At 45.3% G+C, this 23,144-nt stretch overlaps 1 protein-coding gene across 1 annotated transcript in view; it reads left to right on the top strand.

Moving 5' to 3' along the window:
- Nucleotides 1-22,878, top strand: part of lrp2b (low density lipoprotein receptor-related protein 2b) — a 32,768-nt gene extending 9,890 nt beyond the window's left edge. The window contains exons 26-81 of the mRNA XM_061095404.1: nt 304-549; nt 688-896; nt 982-1,166; nt 1,252-1,480; nt 1,735-1,912; nt 2,088-2,216; nt 2,373-2,539; nt 2,628-2,771; nt 2,991-3,100; nt 3,261-3,438; nt 3,576-3,789; nt 4,426-4,662; nt 4,762-4,953; nt 5,109-5,581; nt 5,752-6,199; nt 6,317-6,482; nt 6,571-6,729; nt 6,818-7,107; nt 7,406-7,609; nt 7,702-7,944; nt 8,274-8,399; nt 8,504-8,623; nt 9,013-9,144; nt 9,336-9,537; nt 9,622-9,917; nt 10,126-10,642; nt 10,750-10,905; nt 11,068-11,238; nt 11,325-11,548; nt 11,632-11,809; nt 12,525-12,721; nt 12,826-13,071; nt 13,477-13,605; nt 13,792-13,911; nt 14,549-14,665; nt 14,769-14,885; nt 15,523-15,660; nt 15,886-16,008; nt 17,009-17,137; nt 17,767-17,898; nt 18,081-18,206; nt 18,548-18,691; nt 18,783-18,948; nt 19,114-19,242; nt 19,502-19,722; nt 19,888-20,070; nt 20,217-20,336; nt 20,562-20,649; nt 20,730-20,794; nt 20,888-21,086; nt 21,330-21,399; nt 21,485-21,610; nt 21,732-21,821; nt 22,178-22,285; nt 22,365-22,418; nt 22,846-22,878. Of these exons, the coding sequence (XP_060951387.1) occupies nt 304-549; nt 688-896; nt 982-1,166; nt 1,252-1,480; nt 1,735-1,912; nt 2,088-2,216; nt 2,373-2,539; nt 2,628-2,771; nt 2,991-3,100; nt 3,261-3,438; nt 3,576-3,789; nt 4,426-4,662; nt 4,762-4,953; nt 5,109-5,581; nt 5,752-6,199; nt 6,317-6,482; nt 6,571-6,729; nt 6,818-7,107; nt 7,406-7,609; nt 7,702-7,944; nt 8,274-8,399; nt 8,504-8,623; nt 9,013-9,144; nt 9,336-9,537; nt 9,622-9,917; nt 10,126-10,642; nt 10,750-10,905; nt 11,068-11,238; nt 11,325-11,548; nt 11,632-11,809; nt 12,525-12,721; nt 12,826-13,071; nt 13,477-13,605; nt 13,792-13,911; nt 14,549-14,665; nt 14,769-14,885; nt 15,523-15,660; nt 15,886-16,008; nt 17,009-17,137; nt 17,767-17,898; nt 18,081-18,206; nt 18,548-18,691; nt 18,783-18,948; nt 19,114-19,242; nt 19,502-19,722; nt 19,888-20,070; nt 20,217-20,336; nt 20,562-20,649; nt 20,730-20,794; nt 20,888-21,086; nt 21,330-21,399; nt 21,485-21,610; nt 21,732-21,821; nt 22,178-22,285; nt 22,365-22,418; nt 22,846-22,878 (9,893 nt within the window). The remainder of the gene's footprint in view (nt 1-303; nt 550-687; nt 897-981; nt 1,167-1,251; nt 1,481-1,734; nt 1,913-2,087; nt 2,217-2,372; nt 2,540-2,627; nt 2,772-2,990; nt 3,101-3,260; nt 3,439-3,575; nt 3,790-4,425; nt 4,663-4,761; nt 4,954-5,108; nt 5,582-5,751; nt 6,200-6,316; nt 6,483-6,570; nt 6,730-6,817; nt 7,108-7,405; nt 7,610-7,701; nt 7,945-8,273; nt 8,400-8,503; nt 8,624-9,012; nt 9,145-9,335; nt 9,538-9,621; nt 9,918-10,125; nt 10,643-10,749; nt 10,906-11,067; nt 11,239-11,324; nt 11,549-11,631; nt 11,810-12,524; nt 12,722-12,825; nt 13,072-13,476; nt 13,606-13,791; nt 13,912-14,548; nt 14,666-14,768; nt 14,886-15,522; nt 15,661-15,885; nt 16,009-17,008; nt 17,138-17,766; nt 17,899-18,080; nt 18,207-18,547; nt 18,692-18,782; nt 18,949-19,113; nt 19,243-19,501; nt 19,723-19,887; nt 20,071-20,216; nt 20,337-20,561; nt 20,650-20,729; nt 20,795-20,887; nt 21,087-21,329; nt 21,400-21,484; nt 21,611-21,731; nt 21,822-22,177; nt 22,286-22,364; nt 22,419-22,845) is intronic.
- The last annotated feature ends 266 nt before the right edge of the window (nt 22,879-23,144 follow it).

Genomic DNA, 23,144 nt, shown 5'->3' with positions numbered 1-23,144 from the left:
GATATGTCTTTCAATCACTTCAACATAATCACAAAGTACATTCTTAAACACAAAAACTAAAAAACTTCATGAAGATCGGCATAAAATGTGGCATAAAAATATAAAAAAATGGTTGCAGAGGTACAAAATGACCTCAAAGAGACAAAAACACCAAAATGTGCAGAAACTGACAGGAAAAATATGCATTATTACAAAAAATAATGGCCTTGACACTTAATTGACAGAAATTAAATCAAAGCAAAAGTCGCCAACAATAAATGGAGTTCGTTTCTCACTAACTCAATGATATGTTCTTTCATGAAGACCAAGATGATTGTGTGCTGAACAACGGTGGCTGCAGTCATGACTGTGTCCAAGGACCTTTTGGGGCTCAGTGCACCTGTCCTCCAGGACTTCAACTCAACGACTCTAAGACCTGTGAGGACATCAACGAATGTCTGATCCCCGGTTTCTGCAGCCAGCAGTGCTACAATGAGAGAGGGAGCTTCCGGTGCTACTGCTCGGATGGTTACCTCCTTGAGCCCGATGGACGCACCTGCAAAGCTGCCGGTAAACAGCAAGCGTCACAATTCAATAAATGCAGCATATACAGGAATTTAAAAGAAGTTATAACATATTAAGATACTAATACAGTTATATGCTAAATGCAAACACAGCAGTAAGATATGTTCTGTATTCTGCCTTTAGACCAGATAGCAGCTGTACTCCTGGTTGCTAAGCGTAGCCAGATAATCGCCAACCGCATCTATATGAGACCACCCCTGATGCATCCAGTGATCAGCGGTTCGAGCATAGTGACCGTAGACTTTGATCGCGTGACCTCCAAAATCTACTGGGCAGATGCTTCACAGAAGAAGATATGGCGTTCCAACCAGAATGGCACCGACAGACAGGAAGTAAGAGAAATTATCACACAGATGTATTTGATTAAAACTGTGATACTCGTATCATGGCCGGGATTAAATATGTCTTTTTTTCTAGGTATTCTCCACTGGTTTAATGGTGCCAGAGAGTATAGCTGTGGACTGGGTGGGTCGGAACCTTTATTGGACCGACTCTGTCATGGAGAACATTGAGGTGTCCACTCTGGATGGTCGCTTCCGCAAAGTCCTCCTCAATAAGAACGTCACCAGCCCCCGGGGACTAGTTCTGGACCCTCGCAACTAGTAAAACATGACTTTGAACCCTCAGATTAATTTATGAAATGGTGTCTTTCAACCCTCTTGAGTATTAAACTCTCCTTCCTCCCAGCACCAGCCTGATGTTCTGGTCAGACTGGGGCCAGAATCCCAGGATCGAGCGGGCCGACATGGATGGATCCATGAGACGAGTCATCGTCAGCACGAAGCTCTACTGGCCCAACGGCCTGGCCCTGGACTACACCACACGCAGGGTCTACTTTGCAGACGCCTACCTCAAATACATTGACTACTGTGACTATGATGGCAACAACCGCCAACAGGTCCTGGCAAGTGACCTGGTGGGTTCAGTTCAATTACGTTATTTAGGAAGGTGACAAATCATTAATCAAAATTAAATGATAAATCAAAGTCATGAAAAAAAATGTAAAAGACATGTAAAGCTTTACATTTTTCCTTCAACCTCGGTTGGTTAATAAAGTAAAACTGCAGCAAGACCAGTTGGCAGAGGCATCGAACTGTGAGGCAGAAATTGAGATTTGAATCAAGTCGTAAAAAGTCCCTCCCCCCTCTGCATCCCCCCCCCTCACTCCAGGTTCTCCAGCACCCGCACGGCATGACCATCTTCGAGGACAGCATCTACTGGTCCGAGCGCTACACCAGCAAAGTGCTGAGGACCAACAAGTTCCACGGTGGCAACATCACCACTCTGATGAACAATATCTACCAACCCATGGGCATCGTGATGGACCATCCCAACAAACAACCCAATGGTAATTTTCAATCAAACAGCAAATCTAATTGACTTACTTATATTTTTTTTCATTGTATTTAAATGTTGTGTTACTCCTAAATAAAACGAACTCTTAATTGTGATCTGTACCTAATCATACACAGATAAAAATCAAAAAGTCAAAATTGAAGGTGACATTGTGGTTTTGTATTCAGCCATCAACCCATGCAGAGAACACATGTGCACTCAGCTGTGCCTGCTGTCGGCCCTGAGACCCAGGTACTACACCTGCCACTGTCAGTCGGGCTGGAAGCTGGAAGCTGATCGACGCACATGTATCAAAGGTAAGTGTCTGTGCTGTATATTATGGAGACGTCTGAATGGAGACGTCTGAATGAATGATTTCCTGTAATAAGTCTGTTATAGCCTCTAAACAGCTTGAGATCCCTTTGTGTGAGAATTGTCTTCCTCTCAACTTGTGTTGTCCTTTTCTGCTCTAGATGACGCTCCTTTCTTGATGGTGGTGAGAGACTCTGTGATTTTTGGGATCCCTCTGGACCCCGCTGACCCCTCAAACAATGCAATGGCCCCGGTGTCAGGCATCAGCCAGGGGCGGGACATCGACTTTGACGACCAGGAGCAATTTGTCTACTGGGTGCAGGGCACTGTAAGTGGAGGGCTTAAATTAAAACACTGGATTCTGGAGCTTTGAGGATGGCTTTGATTAACTGTGTCCGATTTTGCTCTGATATCAGGGTTCTATATGGAGAGTGAAAACCAGTGGTACCAACAGGTCGGAGTTTGCTCCAGCTGCATTCATGGGCTCACCCTCTGGTCTGGCTTTTGATTGGATAAGCCGAATAATGTATTACACCAATCCCACTGTTAAAACCATCGAGGTAAGCACTTTCTGAGACGAGACTAGAGCCCTTTGTTGCAGATCCTATCCTCAAATGTAAAGGTTGGACTGAATAAAAAATGTTGTATTTATCTATTATGTTTATTTAAATGTGCATGTTATATTTTATTCAATTTCGATTCCCACTTTCTCTCTCTTAATTTCTGTTTCTCTTTTTTCATTGTGCAAGTTTATAAATAAAGCTTAATAATTTACTTAGGTAATCCGTGTCGATGGGAACCAACACTATAGAAAGACCCTCATCACCTCCACTGGCAAACCTGAGGGAGTGGGAGAACCCATTGGAATAGCTCTGGATCCAGCCCGGGGGTAAAGCATCTGTCCACTGAGAGAAGAAACTATAACAACCTATTCGTTGTCTTATTTCAATTAACTAGCATGGACGAAAAGACTTCTCTATTTTTCAATCGTGTAAATGATGATGTTCTGTTGTTTATCGTATTTACACTCTCCAAACTTGTCCCTGTAGGAAATTGTTTTGGACAGACAAGGGGTCGGACAGTGGCGTTCCCCCTAAGGTTGGCAGCTCGGACATGGACGGAGGAAACCCCAGGAACCTCTACACGGGCAACATGGCGAACATAGGATTCATCGCTGCTGACGTCTCTGTCAGAAAACTGTACTGGGGTGTATCAGGCTCTGGGGTGGTGTGTACACATACTGGATGTTTTAGTGTTAGCTGTGTTTTTTTGTTGATGTCATGTCATCTTCAGTCTAAATATTTAGTCTTGTTTTTGCATATTTACCATGGTTACATTCAGCAACCTCTTTTCTCTTTGCCCAGATCGAAAGTGGCACCATGGACGGAGTGACCCGGGTGACGGTGGTCAGTGGTCTGTCCCATCCCTGGGGGCTGACGGTCTACCAGAACCACCTCTACTACACAGACCTGGACTTCGAGGTCATTGAGAGGGTAGACAAGGACACCGGTGCCAACATGGTGGTGATGAGGAGTGGCATGTCCGGTCTGCGTGCTCTCAAAGTGCACGCCAGAGACGGTAGGTGGATCTACAGATATTTTTTTCAGTCGTTGTTGTCTGTCCTTGAGATTTTCATCCTTCATGCTGTTTATTATGCAACAGGTAATTAGTGCCAGACTGCCTGTGAGGGAGTGAGTAGGAGCTTAGTGTCCTCTTCAAGGACACCACACAACAGGGCGACTCATGTTTCATCTTTTAAGTGTAGCTTTTATGTTCATATGGCCTTTACAGTCCTCATAGATCTTTCTAAAAAATTGAAGATTACTTTACTTTAATCAAAATTAGAAAGAAGCTTCCATTCTTGAAGATTCGGAGATTTCCCTGTCTTCTAAATTAATTGATAAGACATTGGTAATTAAAGAAACTCATACCTTTAAATCCCCTTCACACATGATTATTCAAAGTAAATTGACAACAGATAAATGCTAAGATAGTAATGATAAGCATAATAAACTCTAAATTTTAGGGAGAGAGACAAATCTATTGTTGCAGCAAACGTTGCAGAAAATAAATCCAATTTTGCTGAGTTTAGATAATAGAGGATTTTCTCCCCACGTAACATAAAAATGATAAGAACAGGATTAGGATAAAGTCAGATATGATGTGTTTCAGCGCTATTACCCCGTCCAACTTTGTCTTTTATTCTCCACTCAGATTCAGCAGGGACCACCAATGCCTGCAGTTCCAGCAACGGGGGCTGTCCTCACCTCTGTCTGCCCAAACCAGACAATCAGAAGACCTGTGCCTGCACCACAGGCTTTATCCCCTCTCAAGATGGCTCCCGCTGCGAACAGTTTGAATCCTTCGCCATTGTTTCCAACCCCAAGTTCATCCGTGGCTTCCACATCAACAGCTCAGACCACTCGGAGGCTATGGTTCCTGTCGGTGGAAGTATGTTGATTCCACCTTATTATCCTGCTTCCTGCATATTGTACAGTCTGTTAATACAAAATTATCAGTTACTGCAACAAGCAATCTCCTCTTTCGCAGCTTCCTACTCCCTTAAGGATAAACTGGACCTCCATATTGAATCTGGCTCTATTTTCTGGACTGAAAACTCCACCTCCACCTCGTACAGAGGGATCTTTAAAGCAAAAACTGATGGAGGCGGATACAGCAGTGTCATCAACTCAGGCATTGGAAAAAGAGGCATTCAGGGCCTCGCCATAGATTGGATTGCAGGTATGAGGCCACTCATCCATCCAACCATCCCTTTATTTCTACATTATCTTTAGAATGGGGCATTAGGAGCAAAAAAACATATTTGACCCAGTCAGTCACTATAGCTGCTGATATTAACATTCTCTTCATTCCCTCTTGGCCTTTCACTTCTTCAGGTAACCTATACTTCACCAACGCCTTTGACAGCGAGACCTTCCTGGAGGTACTTGCCATCAACACCACCTTCAGAAAGATTCTTCTCAAGTCCTCCCTGGATCAACCCCGTGACCTGGCCGTCAGCCCCAAGCTCCGCTACCTCTTCTGGGCAGATGGCGGCCAAACACCTAAAATTGAGCGAGCTCTGCTGGATGGCACCAACCGCACGGTGCTGGCCTCAGAGAGCCTGGCTTCACCTCGCGGCCTCACCGTTGATTACACGAGCAACTTCCTCTATTGGACGGATGATGTTCTTGATATGATCTCCCGCATGGACACAGACGGGACACAGAGGCAGATTGTCAGGTACGGGAGTCGTTATCCATCTCCCACAGGCTTGGCTATATTTGGAGACCACATGCTGTGGGTGGATAAGAAGCTGGGGAAGCTCTTCCAGGCCAGTAAGGACCCAGCCAACACCGACCAGCCGGAGGTAAGATTCAAATTAGCCTAAAAAAAAGTATTGTAAGTAATGATGTAGGATATAACAAGAGCAACACACTGAGCATTAAGAGTCAATTCAGGACAAATTAACAATGTTGTTGTTAATGTTCTATTCCTGTGTTCCTGACTAAATAACATTATTATTTGCATTGTAACCAGGTCATACGAGACAGTCTTGATGGGCTGATGGACGTCGCCATATTTGATGCTCATGTCCAGCCCACATCTGCCAACCAGGTCGACTTTAACCCGTGTCGAGAAGATAACGGACGTTGCCAGCAGCTCTGCTTCGCCCTCCCAGGCCAGGAGAAACCCAAATGTGGCTGCGCACATGGGTCGCTCCTGACTAACGGGGTAACATGTGGTTATGGCCTGGACGAGTTTCTCATTTTCACCACTGACTACACACTGAGTAGCCTGAGGTTAGACCCTGCGGACCACAGCACTCCCTATCCAGCGGTGAACTCAGGCTACAACACGATGGCGCTGGATTATGACTTCAAGGAGAAGCGGATTTTCTTCACCCAGTATATGGGGATCGGGCGAAGCAGGATTGGCTACATCACTACAACATCCATCACCAGCCCACCTGTCTTTATAGCTACAAGTGAGTTCAGCATTGATTTTCACTGTATTTACATTGTTCTCTCTCACTCTGTTTTAGATCCACATTTATTTGCATCTCTAATTATTACTGTATCCTCACCTCTGTGTTATATTGCAGATTTGGATGATCCAGAGGGACTGGCCTATGACTGGGTCAACAAGCGTCTCTACTTTACTGACTACTATTCACGTAATGTCCAGTCCATTGGAGTGAACGGGATGAATCGCTCCATCATCGCCCATGCAAATCGTCCCAGAGGCATTGTTGTCGACCCCTGCTATGGGTAAAAGCAACCGATCACTATATCACAAGCAAATATCCAGAGACTGGTTAAGTAGCATCATTAAAGTATGGGCTCTCTTTCTGCCTAGTTACCTCTACTGGACTGACTGGGGCGTCCCAGCGAAGATCGAGAGGGCCACACTGGGTGGAAACTTCCGTACGGATATCATCAACAGCAGCCTGACTTCACCCAATGGCCTGTCTCTGGATTACAAAGAAAGGATGCTCTACTGGGCTGATTCTTCATTGTATGTCCAGTCTTTTATAAATACTTTGCTGCAGCAGAATCCATACAGCTCAGATTTAACTTCTTTCCTCCCTTTGTCCTTCCCACAGAGACAAGATAGAGCGGTCTACTCTAACTGGTCAGAATCGACAAGTGATCATGCAGGGCGTCCAATACCCGTACGCCATGACTGTCTTCCAGCAGGACATTTTCTGGACTGACTGGACTGAGAGAGGCGTCTTCAGGGCTGGAAAGGAAGATGGCTCTGGATTTACAGTGCTGGCCCAAGACCTGCAGTACCGGCCAAACGACATCCATGTTTATAGTGCATCCAAGCAAGAGAGCTGCTCTAGCTCCTGTCTGCAGTTCAACGGAGGCTGCAGCCATGTCTGTGTTCCTGGTAAGAGACAACCTGGGTGGTAGGAAACCAGGAAAATATATCGCTCACTAGAGGCTAATTTATGCTCAACTTAAGATACGTAAAGCCTTCTGTCTGTACTCTGCATTCAATGTAAATATAAATATCTTTTGAAGTACATACATAAAGGCAGCATTAATACGTTTTCAGACATCAGTGACTGTAGAGAACTCTGACCATCCTAAACAATAAAAAGACACATAAAGATCTACAAAATATAAAGCTATCTATGTTCCATGAATTTCTCCTGAATTATTCAATTCCCTCACCTCTCCTGCAGGTCCCCTGGGTCCAGAGTGCCAGTGTCCTCATCAGGGAAACTGGTACCTCGCAAACAACGGAAAAGACTGTATCAAAGACAACGGGAAACGCTGTCAGCCAGAGCAGTTCACCTGCCTCAACGGGGACTGCATCTCATCTCGATGGAAGTGCGACGGCTTCAACGACTGCCACGATAACTCGGACGAGTTGCAGAGAGTGTGTGGTAAGAAAGGAAGTTCGATCTAACCCTTGAACAGCACGGCAGCGTTGATTGGACGGATAGATGTAGCCTGTCTGTCGTTTCCTCCTGTGCAGCTTTCCACACCTGCTCAGCAACGGACTTCACCTGCGACAATGGCCGCTGTCTGCCGCTCAGCTACGCCTGTGACTACACAGACGACTGTGGGGACAACAGTGATGAGAGGGGCTGCCCTTTCCCCACATGCAACCCCACCACCGAGTTCACCTGTGGCAACGGACGCTGCATCAGCGCAGCATTTGTCTGTGACGGTAGCAACGACTGCAGGGACAATGCCACCTCTGACGAGATCAACTGCCGTGAGTAGTGAATAGGCCGATCATGGGATCGATTCACTCACTGAGGAATCGGTTATAGTAGAATTTTAGATATTTTTCTGTTACAACAGCAAGATTGGAATACAGGTTTTGAAGTCATTCTGCTCTGAAGCCACCTCATGCATGAATAACCATCTTTCCTTCCTCAGTAACTTGAGTTGAAGCAAAGCATTTCTCAAAACCAGATAGTTGAATATTACGGTTGCACTTGGCACCTTCCACCCGTGACTCTATGTTACTAAATAACAGGCATATAAACTGTATCTTTATATCTGACCCGGACCCCTGTTGTCCTCCCCGGCCCTCCTCAGCTGACAGAACGTGTCCTGCTGGTCAGGTGAAGTGTGACTCAACCAACATCTGCCTTTACCCTGAAAGTCTGTGTGACGGCTACAACGACTGCGGAGACAACAGCGATGAGAATCCTCTGTTCTGTGGTAAGTTGAACACCCAGGATAGGTTTTGCTGCCGTGAGAAGCTCATGCTTTACCAACGTGAGTCTAAATCTACGAAACATCACGCGTGTGTTACTCGACTACAGCGGGTCGCACCTGCTCTCCTGACCAGTTCCGCTGCGATGCAGGGAAGTGTATCCCTCAGACTTGGGTGTGTGACTATACCAGAGACTGTGTTGATGGGACAGATGAACCTCCAGGTTGTGGTGAGTTCAAAATTCATTCAAAGAACATATTCTTCATCTTGGTAGTTTGACAGGACTCATTTGCTTTTGTCTCTCTTGTCACTATTAGTTTTATTTTCTTATTTCTATTGTGTTTTTTGTATATGTACGAAGTAGGTTGGTTAAAGTATTTAATAGCAGCTATTTATCCATTTTTAATCTGATGTTTAGTGCTCAATATTTCAAGAACATACAATAAACATAAATCTAAATCAAAAGTATTTAACAGTGTCGTAGCGAATTTTAAATGCAGGAATCAAACCAGTGTAAAGTTATATTTTCCAGCTTTTTGGTACAATGTGAATATTCTATGATTAGAGTCGATCACTTAATGCCTCTGTAAAATTGCCTGTTTGTCTGCTCCTGTGCAGAGGGCCAGATCATGACATGCAACCCCGGCCAGTTCACTTGTACCGATGGAAACTGCATCCCCGAGTCAATGGTCTGTGATGGCAACAGTGACTGTTGGGACAACAGTGATGAGGCTTTTGAACTTCAATGTGGTGAGATCGAATTTAGACAATCATTTGTGAGGGCATGGTTGGTTATCTGTGTATTTTGTATGATTTGTTAGAAGCTAGGTTAGAAATTTGAGTAAATCATTTGAGTTTTTTAAATGTGGGTTATGGTTTGACGCATATAAATCCTCTATTCCCCAAAGACCCTTCTCATTCTCTGTCTCTGTCCCCTGCAGGACAACGTACCTGCAGTTCCGACCAGTTCACCTGCCCAACCTGGCATCCCGGCCACCCCCGCTGTGTGCCCTTAAGCTTTCTGTGTGATGGGGAGAAAGATTGTGCCAATGCGGCGGACGAGCTCCAGAACTGCCCCAATCGAACCTGCCACCTGAACGAGTTTGCCTGCACCAATGGACTTTGCATCTTTCTTCCCTTCCAGTAAGTAGGAATTTTGTGTGAGTTGATGAGATCATAGATAAATAAATAAATTAATTAATTAATATATTTTCTCCTCCTCTCCAGCTGTGACCGTGTGAACGACTGCGGGGACGGTAGCGATGAGTTGGGCTGTACTTACGACACATGCAAGACCAATCAGTTCACCTGTGGCAACGGAGCGTGCATCTCCGCCTCCTTCACCTGCGACGGCGAGAACGACTGTACCGACGGCTCCGATGAAGAGGACAGCTTGTGCATCACGCCACAGCCCACCTGTGCTCCCCAACACTACATGTGCAAGTCAGGCGAGTGCATCGACAACAGCAAGGTGTGCAACGGACAGAAGGACTGCCAGGACAACAGCGACGAAAAAGGCTGTGGTGAGAGAAATAGAAAGTTATTATTAATGTAAATGAATGGGAGTGAAGTGGAAGAACAACATCTCTCAAAAACAAACAGGTTTCTTTCTAAACCAGAATAGGCATCTGAATCGTTTAAATGAGTTTAAATCTGCGATAATCCTGTACACTCATACTTCATTAGTCATGAATCTGTATCAATCTGCACTTCTTTCTTCGTTCTTATCAGGAGTCAACGAGTGCAGAAACCCTTCAGTCCACCAGTGTGCCCAGGTCTGCACCGACACCGTCACCGGTTACTTCTGCTCTTGCAACCCCGGCTTCCAACTCATGCCCGACGGCAAAGCGTGCGAGGACCTCAACGAGTGTCTCAGTACACCGGCCGTCTGCAGCCAGATCTGTGAGAACTCTGCTGGCTCGTACCACTGCAAATGTGCCCCAGGGTACATCCGAGAGGCAGATGGTCGCACCTGTCGCCAGAACAGCGGCGTTGCCCCGTACCTGTTGTACAGTAATCGCTACTACATCCGCAATATGACCACGGATGGGTCACAACTGAGCATAGTCCTGCAGGGGCTGTCGAATGCGGTGGCATTAGATTTCGATCACTCTGAGAAGAGGCTTTATTGGCTGGATGCAGGGATAGGAAAGATTGAGAGGATCCGATTTGACGGGACCGACAGGGAGACAGTGACGGACGACGACGTTAGAGGAGCCGAGGGCATCGCGCTGGACTGGGTGGGCAGGTGTGTGAAGTGGGAGAAACTAAAATGTTAAAGATTGTTCTTGTTGTATACAATGACTGAAACAATGCTTCAGGGATGTTGATGGAAACGTTCTCTGTCTCCTGCAGGAAGTTGTACTGGGTGGATGCTTATTACGGCTCACTTCATGTAATGGAGCTGGATGGGCGTTACCGAAAGAGGCTGCTTGAAGGGTCGTTCACGGATGGAAATTCCACTTACACGATCAGCCGACCTCGGGCTGTAGCCGTCAACCCTAAATATGGGTACGAACACACACATTCACACTCAGACACAAAAATAGCTCTTTCGATTTTTAGAGTTGATGTTTAGTATCGCTTTAACTTCTTGTCGTCATACTACGTAATCCCACATTGTCCATGCTGTTCCAGGGAAGCACAGTAAATATCATGGCCTTTGTTTCTCAGGTGGCTGTACTGGACCGATTGGGGTGACGAAGCTTATATCGGCAGAGTTGGCATGGACGGAAGCAACATCAGCGCCATCATCACTACCAAGCTGGAGTGGCCCAACGCGCTGACCATCGACTACACCACCAACAAGATCTTCTTTGCTGATTCACACCTTAACTTCCTGGAGTGAGTCCATGTTGAATATAGATTTGAATATCTGGAGCTTGAATTTCTCCACCGTGCACCAACCACTCACTGTGTCCCCCCTTCAGCTTTGCAGATATGGACGGCCAGAACCGGCACCGGGCCTTTGGCGGTACTCTTCCTCACGTCTTTGCCGTTTCCCTGTTTGAGGACTGGGTCTACTGGACTGACCGGAACACACACACGGTGGAGAAGGCCCACAAGTACACCGGCGAGCAGCGCACAGTCATGGGGAACAACACACACCGACCCTACGACATCCATGTCTACCACCCCTACAGGCAGCCTCGAAGTATGACAATTACAACTGTGCATGTTTATATTCCTAAAGTTTTTATTGGTGGTCACTTTATTTTTACTTATTTCACTTCCCAGGTGAGAACCCCTGCTCCTCCCATTACCTGACCTGCAGTCATCTGTGTCTGATCGCACCCGGTGGGCAACAAGCTTCCTGCCAGTGTCCCGATCACTTCATCGGCCTCATGGTGGGCTTCAAGATCCAGTGTGTCGCCGACTGCAGCAGCACCCAGTTCCGCTGCGGAGACAATGAGAGGTGGACCATGATATAGATTTTAATATAAATGCAAATATCGGTTGCAATAGTAGAAGGAAATCAAAAAGGTTTCTCATTCACTCGATTACATGTGTCCGATTGAAACCCGATTTCTGGCGTTGTCGGGTTTCAATCGAAGATCCATTTCATGTAACTCCACAAATCTAGATTTATTGTGTCCGACTGAAGTCGGATAACCACCCCCAGATAAGTAGATCGGATTTGGCTGTATATCGGACAACGCGCGCATGTAACTCTGGAAGCTAGAAAACAACTGGAGATGACGTCTTTGCGCATGCTTGAGATCCTGCCCCCCTCCCTCCCTCCCTGGCCGTGACCCGGAAATGCGCCGTTTCGCATTCGCAGTACTCCTAGAGTAAACATGCACAACATCATGTAGAGGGACGTAGCTTCACCTTGCTCTCCGTTCGTCATCTTTCTCGCATGCTGAGTTGGAGGCTGTTGTTGTTTTTTGTTGGTAGTGGTGACGAGGTCAAGCGGAAATGGCTGTATCACCACTAGCTGTAATGAAAACAGCGCCACCTATCGTAGCGGGGTATGAAATGCTTTTCGGACAAGAGTCGGATTTCTCAGTGCCATGTACCCTGAGATAGAGCAGTTAACCCCCCATGGATAGAGAAACCAGGCTTCAGCCGAAATCGGGTTTATGCCATCATGTAAACATAGTAAGTGTTGCTTATTTTGTTCTTTTTAGGTGTGTGCCCATATGGTGGAAGTGCGATGGCCAGTCTGATTGTGGTGATGGCTCAGATGAACCTCAGACCTGCACCCCCCGTGTCTGCCCTATTGGCCAATTCCAGTGTCAAGACGGAAACTGCACCTACCCCGGGTTCATCTGCGACGGGCACCCGGACTGCCCCGACAGCTCAGACGAGGACGCTGCTCTCTGCAGTAAGATGATGATTCACGCAGACCTCAAAATTCAAAGTATATAATGCGTTGGCCTCGTGAGGAGAAGCCATCAACACTGGTGAAGCCTCAGTCTTTCTCTGTAGGTGACCATCGGTGCCAGGAAAACCAGTTCCAGTGTAAAAACAAGAAGTGCATCCCTGTGTCCTGGCACTGTGATGGAGTGGATGACTGTTCGGACGGCAGCGACGAGGATGCGGAGACTTGTGCCCAGAAAACCTGTGGACCGGGAGAGTTCCAGTGTGCCAACGGGCGCTGCCTGCCGTCGATCTACGTGTGCGACGCCCAGGACGACTGCGGAGACGGATCCGATGAACCGTATGAAACATGCAGTAAGTCGGATGCTAGGGTTTCGGCCGTTATAGCCAATTTTACCTGATGATTCCTCTGGAGTTTGGAGAGAGGAGTGATGTTTTCGACAAAAATAGGAAAAGGCGCCTAAACTGATGATGCCAGTGAACAGAGCCAAATTCAGACAGTTTAGATTAATCTGTTTTTCAATGATACATCATCTGTGTAAACTCTAGGAAACATACTTTTAGTCTTTTCTAAACTGTAGTGGCACAAGCTATTTATCTTATCCACTCTCATCTGTCTTCCTTCGGCTCATTGTCTTCTCTTGCTCTTCCTCATAAATCATGTTTTTGAAACATTTTGTTTTTATTCTGTCATCTTCTGTGTCTGACTCACCGGTCGCACCTCTGTCCTCACGTCTCTGCGTCTGTTCTTCCACTCAGGGGGTCCAGACTACAAGTGTGACCCAGACACTGAGTTCTCCTGCAAGACCAACTACCGCTGCATTCCTCAGTGGGCCCGCTGCGACGGCACCAACGACTGCATCGACAACAGCGATGAGCAGGGCTGCGGTCAGTGGTGGCAGATTGTTTATGTTGGGACAAAGACTCCACTACAGGAGATATATGATGCTGTTTCAGTTTTACTTTCCTCTTGTGTGTTATAGAGTTAAAAAAAGCCCAAAGTCCTCTCCCTCTCAGAAAACACTGATCCCGAAGCTCCTGAAACAAACTTTTCTGACCTTGTCTCTCTAACAGCGGAGGTGACCTGTGATCCTCTGGGAGATTTCCGGTGTGACAACCACCGCTGTGTTCCCGTCCGCTGGCAGTGCGACGGCAGCGATGACTGTGGTGACGCCTCAGACGAGAGGAACTGCCGTGAGTGGGACGTTTTCACCCTAACACCTCGATCCTAACAAACACAGACGTCCACCTGAGTTACAAAACTAATTTCATCAGGTTTCCTTTGTAATTTTGAGTTGAAAAAAAAACAAATATTGTTGTGTTTGTTAATGTCAATGTGGTAAATCTTAATTGGGCATGGGATACAAGCTAAGGCTTGATCACCCTTTAGCTGGCCACCTTTGATGAGAGTGTTTAGTGATTGAAGGCCGAAACACCCACTGATTCGAAGGCACACTACTGAAGATGTGTCCCAAAATTGACATCTTAACCCAGTCTAAGAAATAAAGCTCACATGCCACTCTGTCAACATCATGGCAAATCTCATGTGAGTGCATACCATCTATTGGCACAATGGACAGTTTTAACATCTCGTCCAGTGTTTTATGATTCCAATCTGACCCTTTAAGAAGTCGTGCTTTTACTTAACACTGTATTCTGAAAAGTTCCCCGACTTCAGGTCATGTCTTTGTGAGTTAGAGAGAGTGTGTGTTTGTGTGTGTGTGTGTGTGTGTGGGTGTGTGTGTGTGTGTGTGTGTGATGGAGTTGTAAACAGTAACACCGCATCCTGATCTCACTCTGAAGACACATGTGTCTCTGTGACTGTCCACAGAGCCAAGGCCCTGCTCTGAAAGCGAGTTCCGATGTGACGACGCACAGTGCGTCCCTGGAAACTGGGTGTGTGACCATGACAACGACTGCGGGGACAACTCGGACGAACGGGACTGTGGTGAGCGTGATGCAGCACTCAAGTAAACAGCGTGTTGTCATAAACAACACACACCGTACACACACACACACACACCTATGTTTACGTCCTGGCTCTCTTCCAGACCTGCAGACCTGTCGTCCAGGTTTATTCCAGTGTGACTCGGGTCACTGTGTCCCCGCTGTGCTGCAGTGCGACGGCCGGGCTGACTGTCAGGACCTGTCGGATGAGACCAGCTGTCGTGAGTAAACAACATGGAAACTAATGGCCGCAGCATTATAGTGCTCTTCTAATGAGCTTCTGTGCATGTCCACATGTCCAGAGTCTTGAATTGTTTAAGGGGGAACTCTGGATGTCTTATTTGTGCTGAAGTATAGCACAAGCACCTAGAAAGCAAACAGTATTACCTGATCATCTTATCTAGATATCAACCTGAAACCACATTCACAGTTTGTTAAACAAGTCACTGAATATTACATTTCATTTAGCTGACGCTTCTATCCAAAGCGACTTACAATAAGTGCATTCAACCCCGAGGGTACAAACCAAGCACAACAAGAATCAAGACAGTACAATTTCTTCGAAATAAAGCAAAACTACAAAGTGCTATAAGTAAGTGCCATTTTAGTGCTACCAAAGTGTTAGTTTCAAAAAGTGGTTAGTTTTTTTTAATTTTTTTTATTCAAGGTACAGTCGGAAGAGGTGTGTTTTTAGTTTTCGGCGGAAGATGTGTAAACTTTCAGATGTCCGGATGTCGAGTGGGAGCTCATTCCACCATTTAGGAGCTATAGGACAGCAAATAGTCGTGATTTTGATGAGTGTTTAGCAGAATAAAAGTTGACTTAAGTAATTAACCACATTTCCCCTCCCCCCGACAGCTACTCGTTTCCCAGGGGGCCGTTGGTGTCCCCTGAGCCAGTTCCAGTGTGCCAACAGTCTGTGTGTGAACCAGGGCTGGGTGTGTGACGGCCTGGACGACTGCGGTGACCGCTCTGACGAACAGCTGACTTTGTGCTGTGAGATTCAGTTTGTTTAACTTTATACGTCAAAGTCCTGTGGAAAGTTGGTATTTGTATTATTTTTGTATTTCATCCATTGATCCATTCAACCACGATACAGTTCCAACACTTATCCTAACTAATTAATTTAATATTGGGATTGAGACATTTATAGAAAAGTGATTACAAACTTTCTTTGAGATTAGTCTCAACCCAGAATTGTGTTTGTGTTTGTCTGACCAGTGAACATCACCTGTGAGATGCCGTCCAGGTTCCGCTGTGCCAACGGCTATTGTATCTACTCCGGCCGGATGTGCAACCAGAAGGACGACTGCGGAGACGGCAGCGATGAAAATGAAGAAATCTGTACGACTTCCTCATAAACTCCATCACAGCCTGTAGTCAGGACTGCTCTCATTGTGATGTTGCTCCTGTGCCAGTATATCTTCATTCATCAAATGAATTTCCTAAATACGCTTTGCTGTTTCAAAGACTTTATCACTGAGGCGTTCAAAGGTTGTCAAGTCAAAAAGCGCATTAGCTGTTTCCAAATTAAACAGCTTAACAATAATGTTCAAGTCCAGAAACTTATCAGAATTTATCACAACTTTACTAGACATACATATTAGAACATACAAGGAATTTCTGTCCAGCTCTCAGTAAACTTTAAGAGGTGATTGGGTTCTAATGCACGGCTTAACAAAGCAAACAATCCAAAACATAAAGTAGGTAAATCAGGAAAAGAAGTGGAAGACAAACTACAACTAAAGGAAAGAAGCAGAAACGAAGACACAAGCACACACACACACACTACAATGTATATAGTGTGTAGTACATTGTGCCACTATTTACGTTAGATCAGGTTTTGTGTTTATGTTTTCTTCCTTCTCAAACAGAACATAATCAGATTTGTAATAAGTTGAGATACAACACGTGCTCCGGTAATCATCAGTTTCTGGGCTCACCGGGGGATTAGTCCGAACAACGCTAAAGCCTCACTGAGGGACAGTGACACGGGAAACTCCCAAATGGCATCAGTGTCAATCAGGGATGAGGAAATAGTCTGTCGTATGGAATTGTTATACAATCAGCTTAAACATCAATCAGCAAATTATTTTGAGAGGAGATTATACAGGTAAATTCAGAGCAGAGGTGGAAATTCAAATCCATTTGTTTTCTAAGCAGGAGACAGTAAAGACAGAGTGGAGACGCCTTCAGGTCGTTGTCATTCACACTTTCTCTTTTATTGTTTATTTGATTAGACAAAGCTCTTAACTCAATCTTAGATAAGTGTTTCCACATTACACCCACTCAACCCTTCCTGCATTTCTGTGTTGATGACTCTTTGTAATTGTGTCCCTCTCAGGCCGTGAGCCCACGCGTGCCCCCTGCACGCTGGAAGAGTTTAAATGCACCAATGGAAACTGTGTGGCTCTGCAGTACGTGTGTGACCACAACGACAACTGTGGCGACCGCACTGATGAGCTGGGCTGCAGTAAGTAGCAACAAAAACAAATTCAACTCTCAATATTGTGTATTTAACCTCTAACCCTTAATATTGTTGAAACCCTGAAATGTAACCGTACAGATATTCCCTTATCATTCAAAAATATAGATTACTGCATTTAACAAATGCAAGTTGCATTCACCAAAAACAAAGTAATGTGTTTGTTTAATGGCAAGAAAAAGATTTCCCCATTTGCTTCTTGTATTTTGTATTTAACTCCTCAGTTCATCTTTGTCTGGATTGTGACCTGATTATGACTCAACATCTCATAATTATGAGTCAGGATCTTTTCATTATCATAATTATTATGAACTTTGCATTTTGAGATCATTTGAATGGATGTGATTGCAAGAATCTTTTATCCAAAGCTCAGATTTACAAGATCGTGTTTATTTTCGGAAGCATTTTGCTTGTAATGCCACTTTGTATGTAGACGGAAATATATTTGTTAGAAGTTTTACTTCTGGTTTTATGAAGACACACTGAAGCAAATCTTTTGGAACAGATTATAAGATGATGCTCAGCGGGTATATTATTCTGTCCATGTAAACACAGTAAACACGTCTTAAATCTGGCTCCAGACAGAAGTGGTTTTGAAATGTGTCGTCTGGCTTCAGATTTTGGTCTTGATCGCAACTGTGAGGAGAAACTGTGCCAGCACGAGTGCACCAACCTGAACGGCACCGGCTTCATCTGTTCCTGCCGACCTGGTTACAGAGTGGACCCGGACAGCACCTACACCTGCCTGGGTACACACACACACACACACACACACACACACACACACACACACACACACACACACACACACACACACACACACACACACACATATTCCAGCTAAAGATCCATCGGGCAAAACTGTGGAACCACCTCAGTCAGATCTGCAGAGGAGGACAGACATAACCAGAAGTTTTCTTTTCCCTCACAGACATCAATGAGTGTGAGGTGTTTGGCACGTGCCCTCAGGTCTGTAAGAACACTAAAGGTGGCTACGACTGTGAGTGTGCACCTGGATACAGGAGAGTGGGCAACGGCAACATGTGCGAGGCAGAAGGTGAGAAAAATGCTAACTGAGTCTAAGTAGACAGCTGTATATCTAGACTATGAGATAATGGCTTTATCACTTGATCTATAAGGTCAGTAAACATTTTCCTAAGGAGTTTATGTTTTAAATCTCTGGTTTCAAGTCACTACAGCATGTGTGATGTTCATTTGGTAAATGATGGTCCCACTTAGTGTCAAATAGAAATTAAAGCCTGATATACATGGAGACTGTTTACTTCTGATTTCAAATGACCAAGGACAAAATGTCAAACTCAAAGCTTTGAAACAGCAACTCACAAACCAGTGGGTTGTGCCTTATATATACTATATATATACGTCTGTTCCATTCAGGAGCAACTCCCCTGCTGCTTCTACCGGAGAACATTCGTATCCGGAGGTTCAACCTGCAGACGGAGGCCTACCATGACTTCCTCCGAGAAGAAGAGCGCATCATGGCTCTGGACTACGACTGGGACCACAACAACACTGGACTCAGTGAGACACACACACACAGGCCCTTGCTTTGAAACACACCTGTAATGAATCATGAATCTTGTTTGGTGACGTTGTGGTGGTGTTTCCTCAGGTGTTGTTTACTTCACGGTGGCCAGTAAGGACTCGGTGGCCGGAGCCATCAGGAGAGCGTACCTCCCTTCAGTGGACGACGGAGGAAACAACATCGTTGCTGCTGTCGACCTCGACATCAAATACATCACCAGACCAGATGGCATCGCCGTGGACTGGGTGGGCAGGTTCGTTTTGCACTGACACGACTGAAGTAGATTCACTTCTCTGGTTTTCTAGTTTCTCCGTTAAAAAACTATAATCACAGGGACAGCAGTACAGTGCACATCGTGTTTATACATCTGAAAAATAAAGCTTTTTAAGAGAGACGTGTGTATTTTTCCTCGTTATAGAAACCTGTACTGGGCAGATTCCAAGTTGAAGAGGTTAGAGGTCGCCATGTTGGATGGACGCTACAGGAAGCACCTTGTGAAAACTGAGCTCGGTCACCCATCGGCTGTGGCCGTCAACCCACGACTGGGGTAAGACCAGCGGGCTTCCACTCCTGACTTAAAGGAACAGTTTTACAGTTTGCTGTAATTCATGGATTGAATTTTTTACTCAATATGTGCAGATTGACATAATCCAATCTAATTTAATCTCTTGGAAATCCCTTGAAATCCCTTTCTCCTCCCGTGTAAATTCTACATTACATCAGAAGTAACTGAGCATCCACCTGCAATGATCCTCTACTTTCCGACAATCTACGACCCGACTGTAATCGCTGCTGTGTTTCCGCAGGACGTTGTACTGGGCAGACCGAGGGGAAGCCGCCAAGATCGAGTGTTGTTGGCTGGACGGTCAGGAGAGGAAGGTCCTGGTGGCGGACGGCCTGGGTTGGCCCACCGGCCTCTCAATCGACTACGCGAACGGCGACAGAATCTACTGGTCCGACTCCAAGGAAAGCCGCATCGAGTCGGTTCTGCCGTCCGGAGAGGAACGTAGAACGTCTGTTTACATAGGTGAGGCTTAGGAAGGACGTCAAAGAAGCCTGAGATGAGATGATGAAAGTGAGACTGGAAGTGATGCATATTCTGTTAAGAGGAGAAATATGTGAAATGGTAACATGGCTTCTTTTTCCGTGCGGGATTCTGCTCACCGAGCTTTTTCTGTTGACCCGCGTGTAGATGTGAGGAACCCGTTCAGTGTGAGTGTGTTCGAGGACCATGTTTACTGGAGCACGCAGGAGAAAGGCGAGGTCTTCCGACAGGACAAGTTTGGCCGCGGAGAGAAGACCAAGCTGCTCACTGCCGGACCCTGGCTGACCCAGGTCTCTGTGTACCAGCAGCAGAGATACAACTCCATAGGCAGTAAGCTGCACAGCACAGTATTTACACAAACTGCACTGAATTAGAATAATGTGCATATGGTGCTTTTCGATCATATGTCACACTGATTAAATCCTCTTTTTATCCGGATTATTAATTTGTCCATCTGTGTTTTCTTTGCTCAACAGTGAAGAACCCATGTAAGGGAACCTGCAGCCACTTGTGTTTGCTGCGACCGGGGGGTTACACGTGTGCCTGCCCCGAGGGAACCAGCTTCATCACCGGCAGCAACACCGAATGTGATTCTGGTAAACAAACAAACCAACAAACAAATAAACAAGTCATTCTTTTCTGAAATTGGTCAAAGGTTCAGTGTGGAGGATTTAGGGGCTTCTAGTGGTCCAATCTGGGATGCTGTAGAAAGATGGCAGAAGGGAACAATAGATCCCTTAAATCCTGCACCCTGTACCTGATGATACTTTTCTGCCACAGTAGAAATATTAAAAATTATTGGTTAATATCGAAACTTTCAGGATTTGACCCCCCACCCACCATGCCGCCGCCATGTCAGTGTCGAAATGGAGGCACCTGCTACTTTGATGACGACAAGGCTCTCTGCAAGTAAGAGTCTTTCCGACCTGTTCTACCAGAGGTTTAAAATGAAGACTTCACATTTACTGTAAGTGTTTTCTGATTGACAGATGTCCTCCAGACTGGAGTGGAGAATACTGTCAGACAAACATATACAACGTGGTCACATCCACACGTAGGTTTGATTTTTGTAGCCACAAATACAACAAATATTACATTTAGTCACTTATTAACTGATAAACTTGATCTTGTCGTTCCTCTGTCTCAGTTGGAATCGCCCTCGGAGTGACGGTCGTGATTGTGCTTCTGCTCGTTGCTCTGGTCTACGCTGGCAGGAAGAAATCCAACCTGCTGGAGAGCCTGAGAAGCAACTTGCCCTCCATGCCCAGTATGCCCAGTATGCCCAGTATGCCCAGCATGCCCTCCATGCCCAGTATGCCATCTATTCCCACGCTGGGGAACTTCAGGTGAGTTGGAGCTAGAAGAGAAAATAGACAATAGATGTTTATTCCAGCCAGGAACTGATCATTCTTTATTTCCTGACTCATCCACAGTTTTTTCTCAAGAACAAAATGAGACTAAAAGCTAATTTACCTGAACTTAATTGCTGAATTTCAGTGTAACTAGCTGTATATATTACACATGTAAACATATATGATATGTTACAATACAGCTCAAGGACGTGCTGTTTGTGTGTTGATGATTTTCAGGAACGGTGCAACTCGAAATGCAGCGCCAACGGAGGACAGTGACACCATGATGGATTCAACAGCCATTCAGGTCAAACCATTTCATCAACTGACAGTGATATACTCTTATCTTTAACGACTTATTGAAGTATTTACTTGTTGTTCTCTGACGACAGGTTCCTTCTATGTCCATGTTGGACACGGAGAGGAATAATTTTGAGAACCCGGCGTACGAAGCTGGAGAGGAAGTCGCCTCCAGCAGCTCAGCGCCGGTCTACTCCGCTCCGGGCGGGACAAACAAGGTCAATAAATAGAAGTTACTCTCGGCTGCATCTTGCTGCCTCGCTTTTATCACATCACTAAAGAAGAAGTTTCTTATCTGGACATATTCAGGTTTGTTGAGTCGTGTGTTTCCTTCCTCAGGAGAACATTGAAAATCCGTTGTTTATGGAAGAAGTTCATGTTGTGAACGAGCCGACGAGGACTGCAAGCGAACCTGCTGTTGACGGCAAGGTTCGTTGTTTCACACACATTCAATGTTTTCAGACGCCCATGTGCGGAGGTTTGATTTCCCCCTGCAGCGGCCACAGGTTCGATTCCGACCCAGCCATTTGCTGCGTGTCTTCCTCGCTCTCTCTCTCTCCCTCTTTCATGCTTAACTCGACCTTATCAAATAAAAAATATCTAAAGAAATCTCTTTCACAACTCACGGCTTTTGATTCTAAGACATCAAACCACAATGAAGAAAATGTAGAGGATATAAAGTCTTATCAGACAAAATCCCTGAAATTTTTCATTGTTGATGATTCTCCTTTAATCTGATATTAGTTTAAACTCTTGTGAATCGTTCTTCCTTGTGTCCACTTCAGGAGACGTTTGAGAACCCAGCATACGGCTCAGAGAACGAGGACATTGACGTCACATCTGCACGACCTGCAGCTTCAAGTGTACAGGTAACCATGGATACGTTACAAAACGTTATTACATACCCTGAATATTTAAAATATTCAATTCAAGGTCTGAAATTAGATATTTAATTTCTTCTTTTCTCCGCAGTTTGAATCCACTGGAGAAGACAGCTCTGTGTCTTTCAGAAATCCCATGTTCACGGTAAGCAAAGAGTTTTATTTACTGCTTATTAAATTATAAATGTATTATATTATCATTTTATTTATGTGTCGATCATACTTGTTTCTTGGGACTTTCATTTCTCAATCGCAGCTGTACAGTAAGGAAAGTACACAAATACAACACACAGAGTTATACATCCGTGACACAATAAAATAAGGTGCAGATTATAAACACAGTATATTTAAAACCCTTTGTACATGATGATTTCAGTCCAGTTCAGTGATTTCCTGGGTCTGTGGCTGAAGGTGCTCTTTAGTTTCTCCAGCGTTTTGCGCAGGACGTGTGTGAGGCCTTGTTCATGAGTGTCTGTAGTTTTCTGTCCTCTGCCTTGTCCCCCCCCACCCACAGACCAGGTCCATACTCGTCATCGCTGCTGTTTTTGTTAATCACTGTGATCTCCCAACAGGAACCAGGGTTCGCTCCTGACTATGACGTTTGACGAGACCCCAACATCAGAGACTGGTCCACGTTTCAAGACTAGAACCTCATTGTTGAAATAACTCGGTTCGACAAGCCACACATTTCAAACTCTGACAGAGCCGGAACAACTCAAGATTGTTTGTGAAAGTAATTCTTATTTTGTATCAAATTCAAACTTAACTTTGATTTCAGTGGAGTTATTTGTGTAAAAAATACCAATCGTAGCCATGATCCTAATGTGACTAATTTGAGAATCTTTTATTCCTCCGCCAAGTCCCAACAGCC

This window comes from Limanda limanda, chromosome 21 (genome assembly GCF_963576545.1).
Source record: "Limanda limanda chromosome 21, fLimLim1.1, whole genome shotgun sequence".
NCBI classification, from domain to species: Eukaryota; Metazoa; Chordata; class Actinopteri; order Pleuronectiformes; family Pleuronectidae; genus Limanda; species Limanda limanda.
Note: the sequence above shows the minus strand (reverse complement) of the source record. Positions and strands in the feature narration are given on the sequence as shown.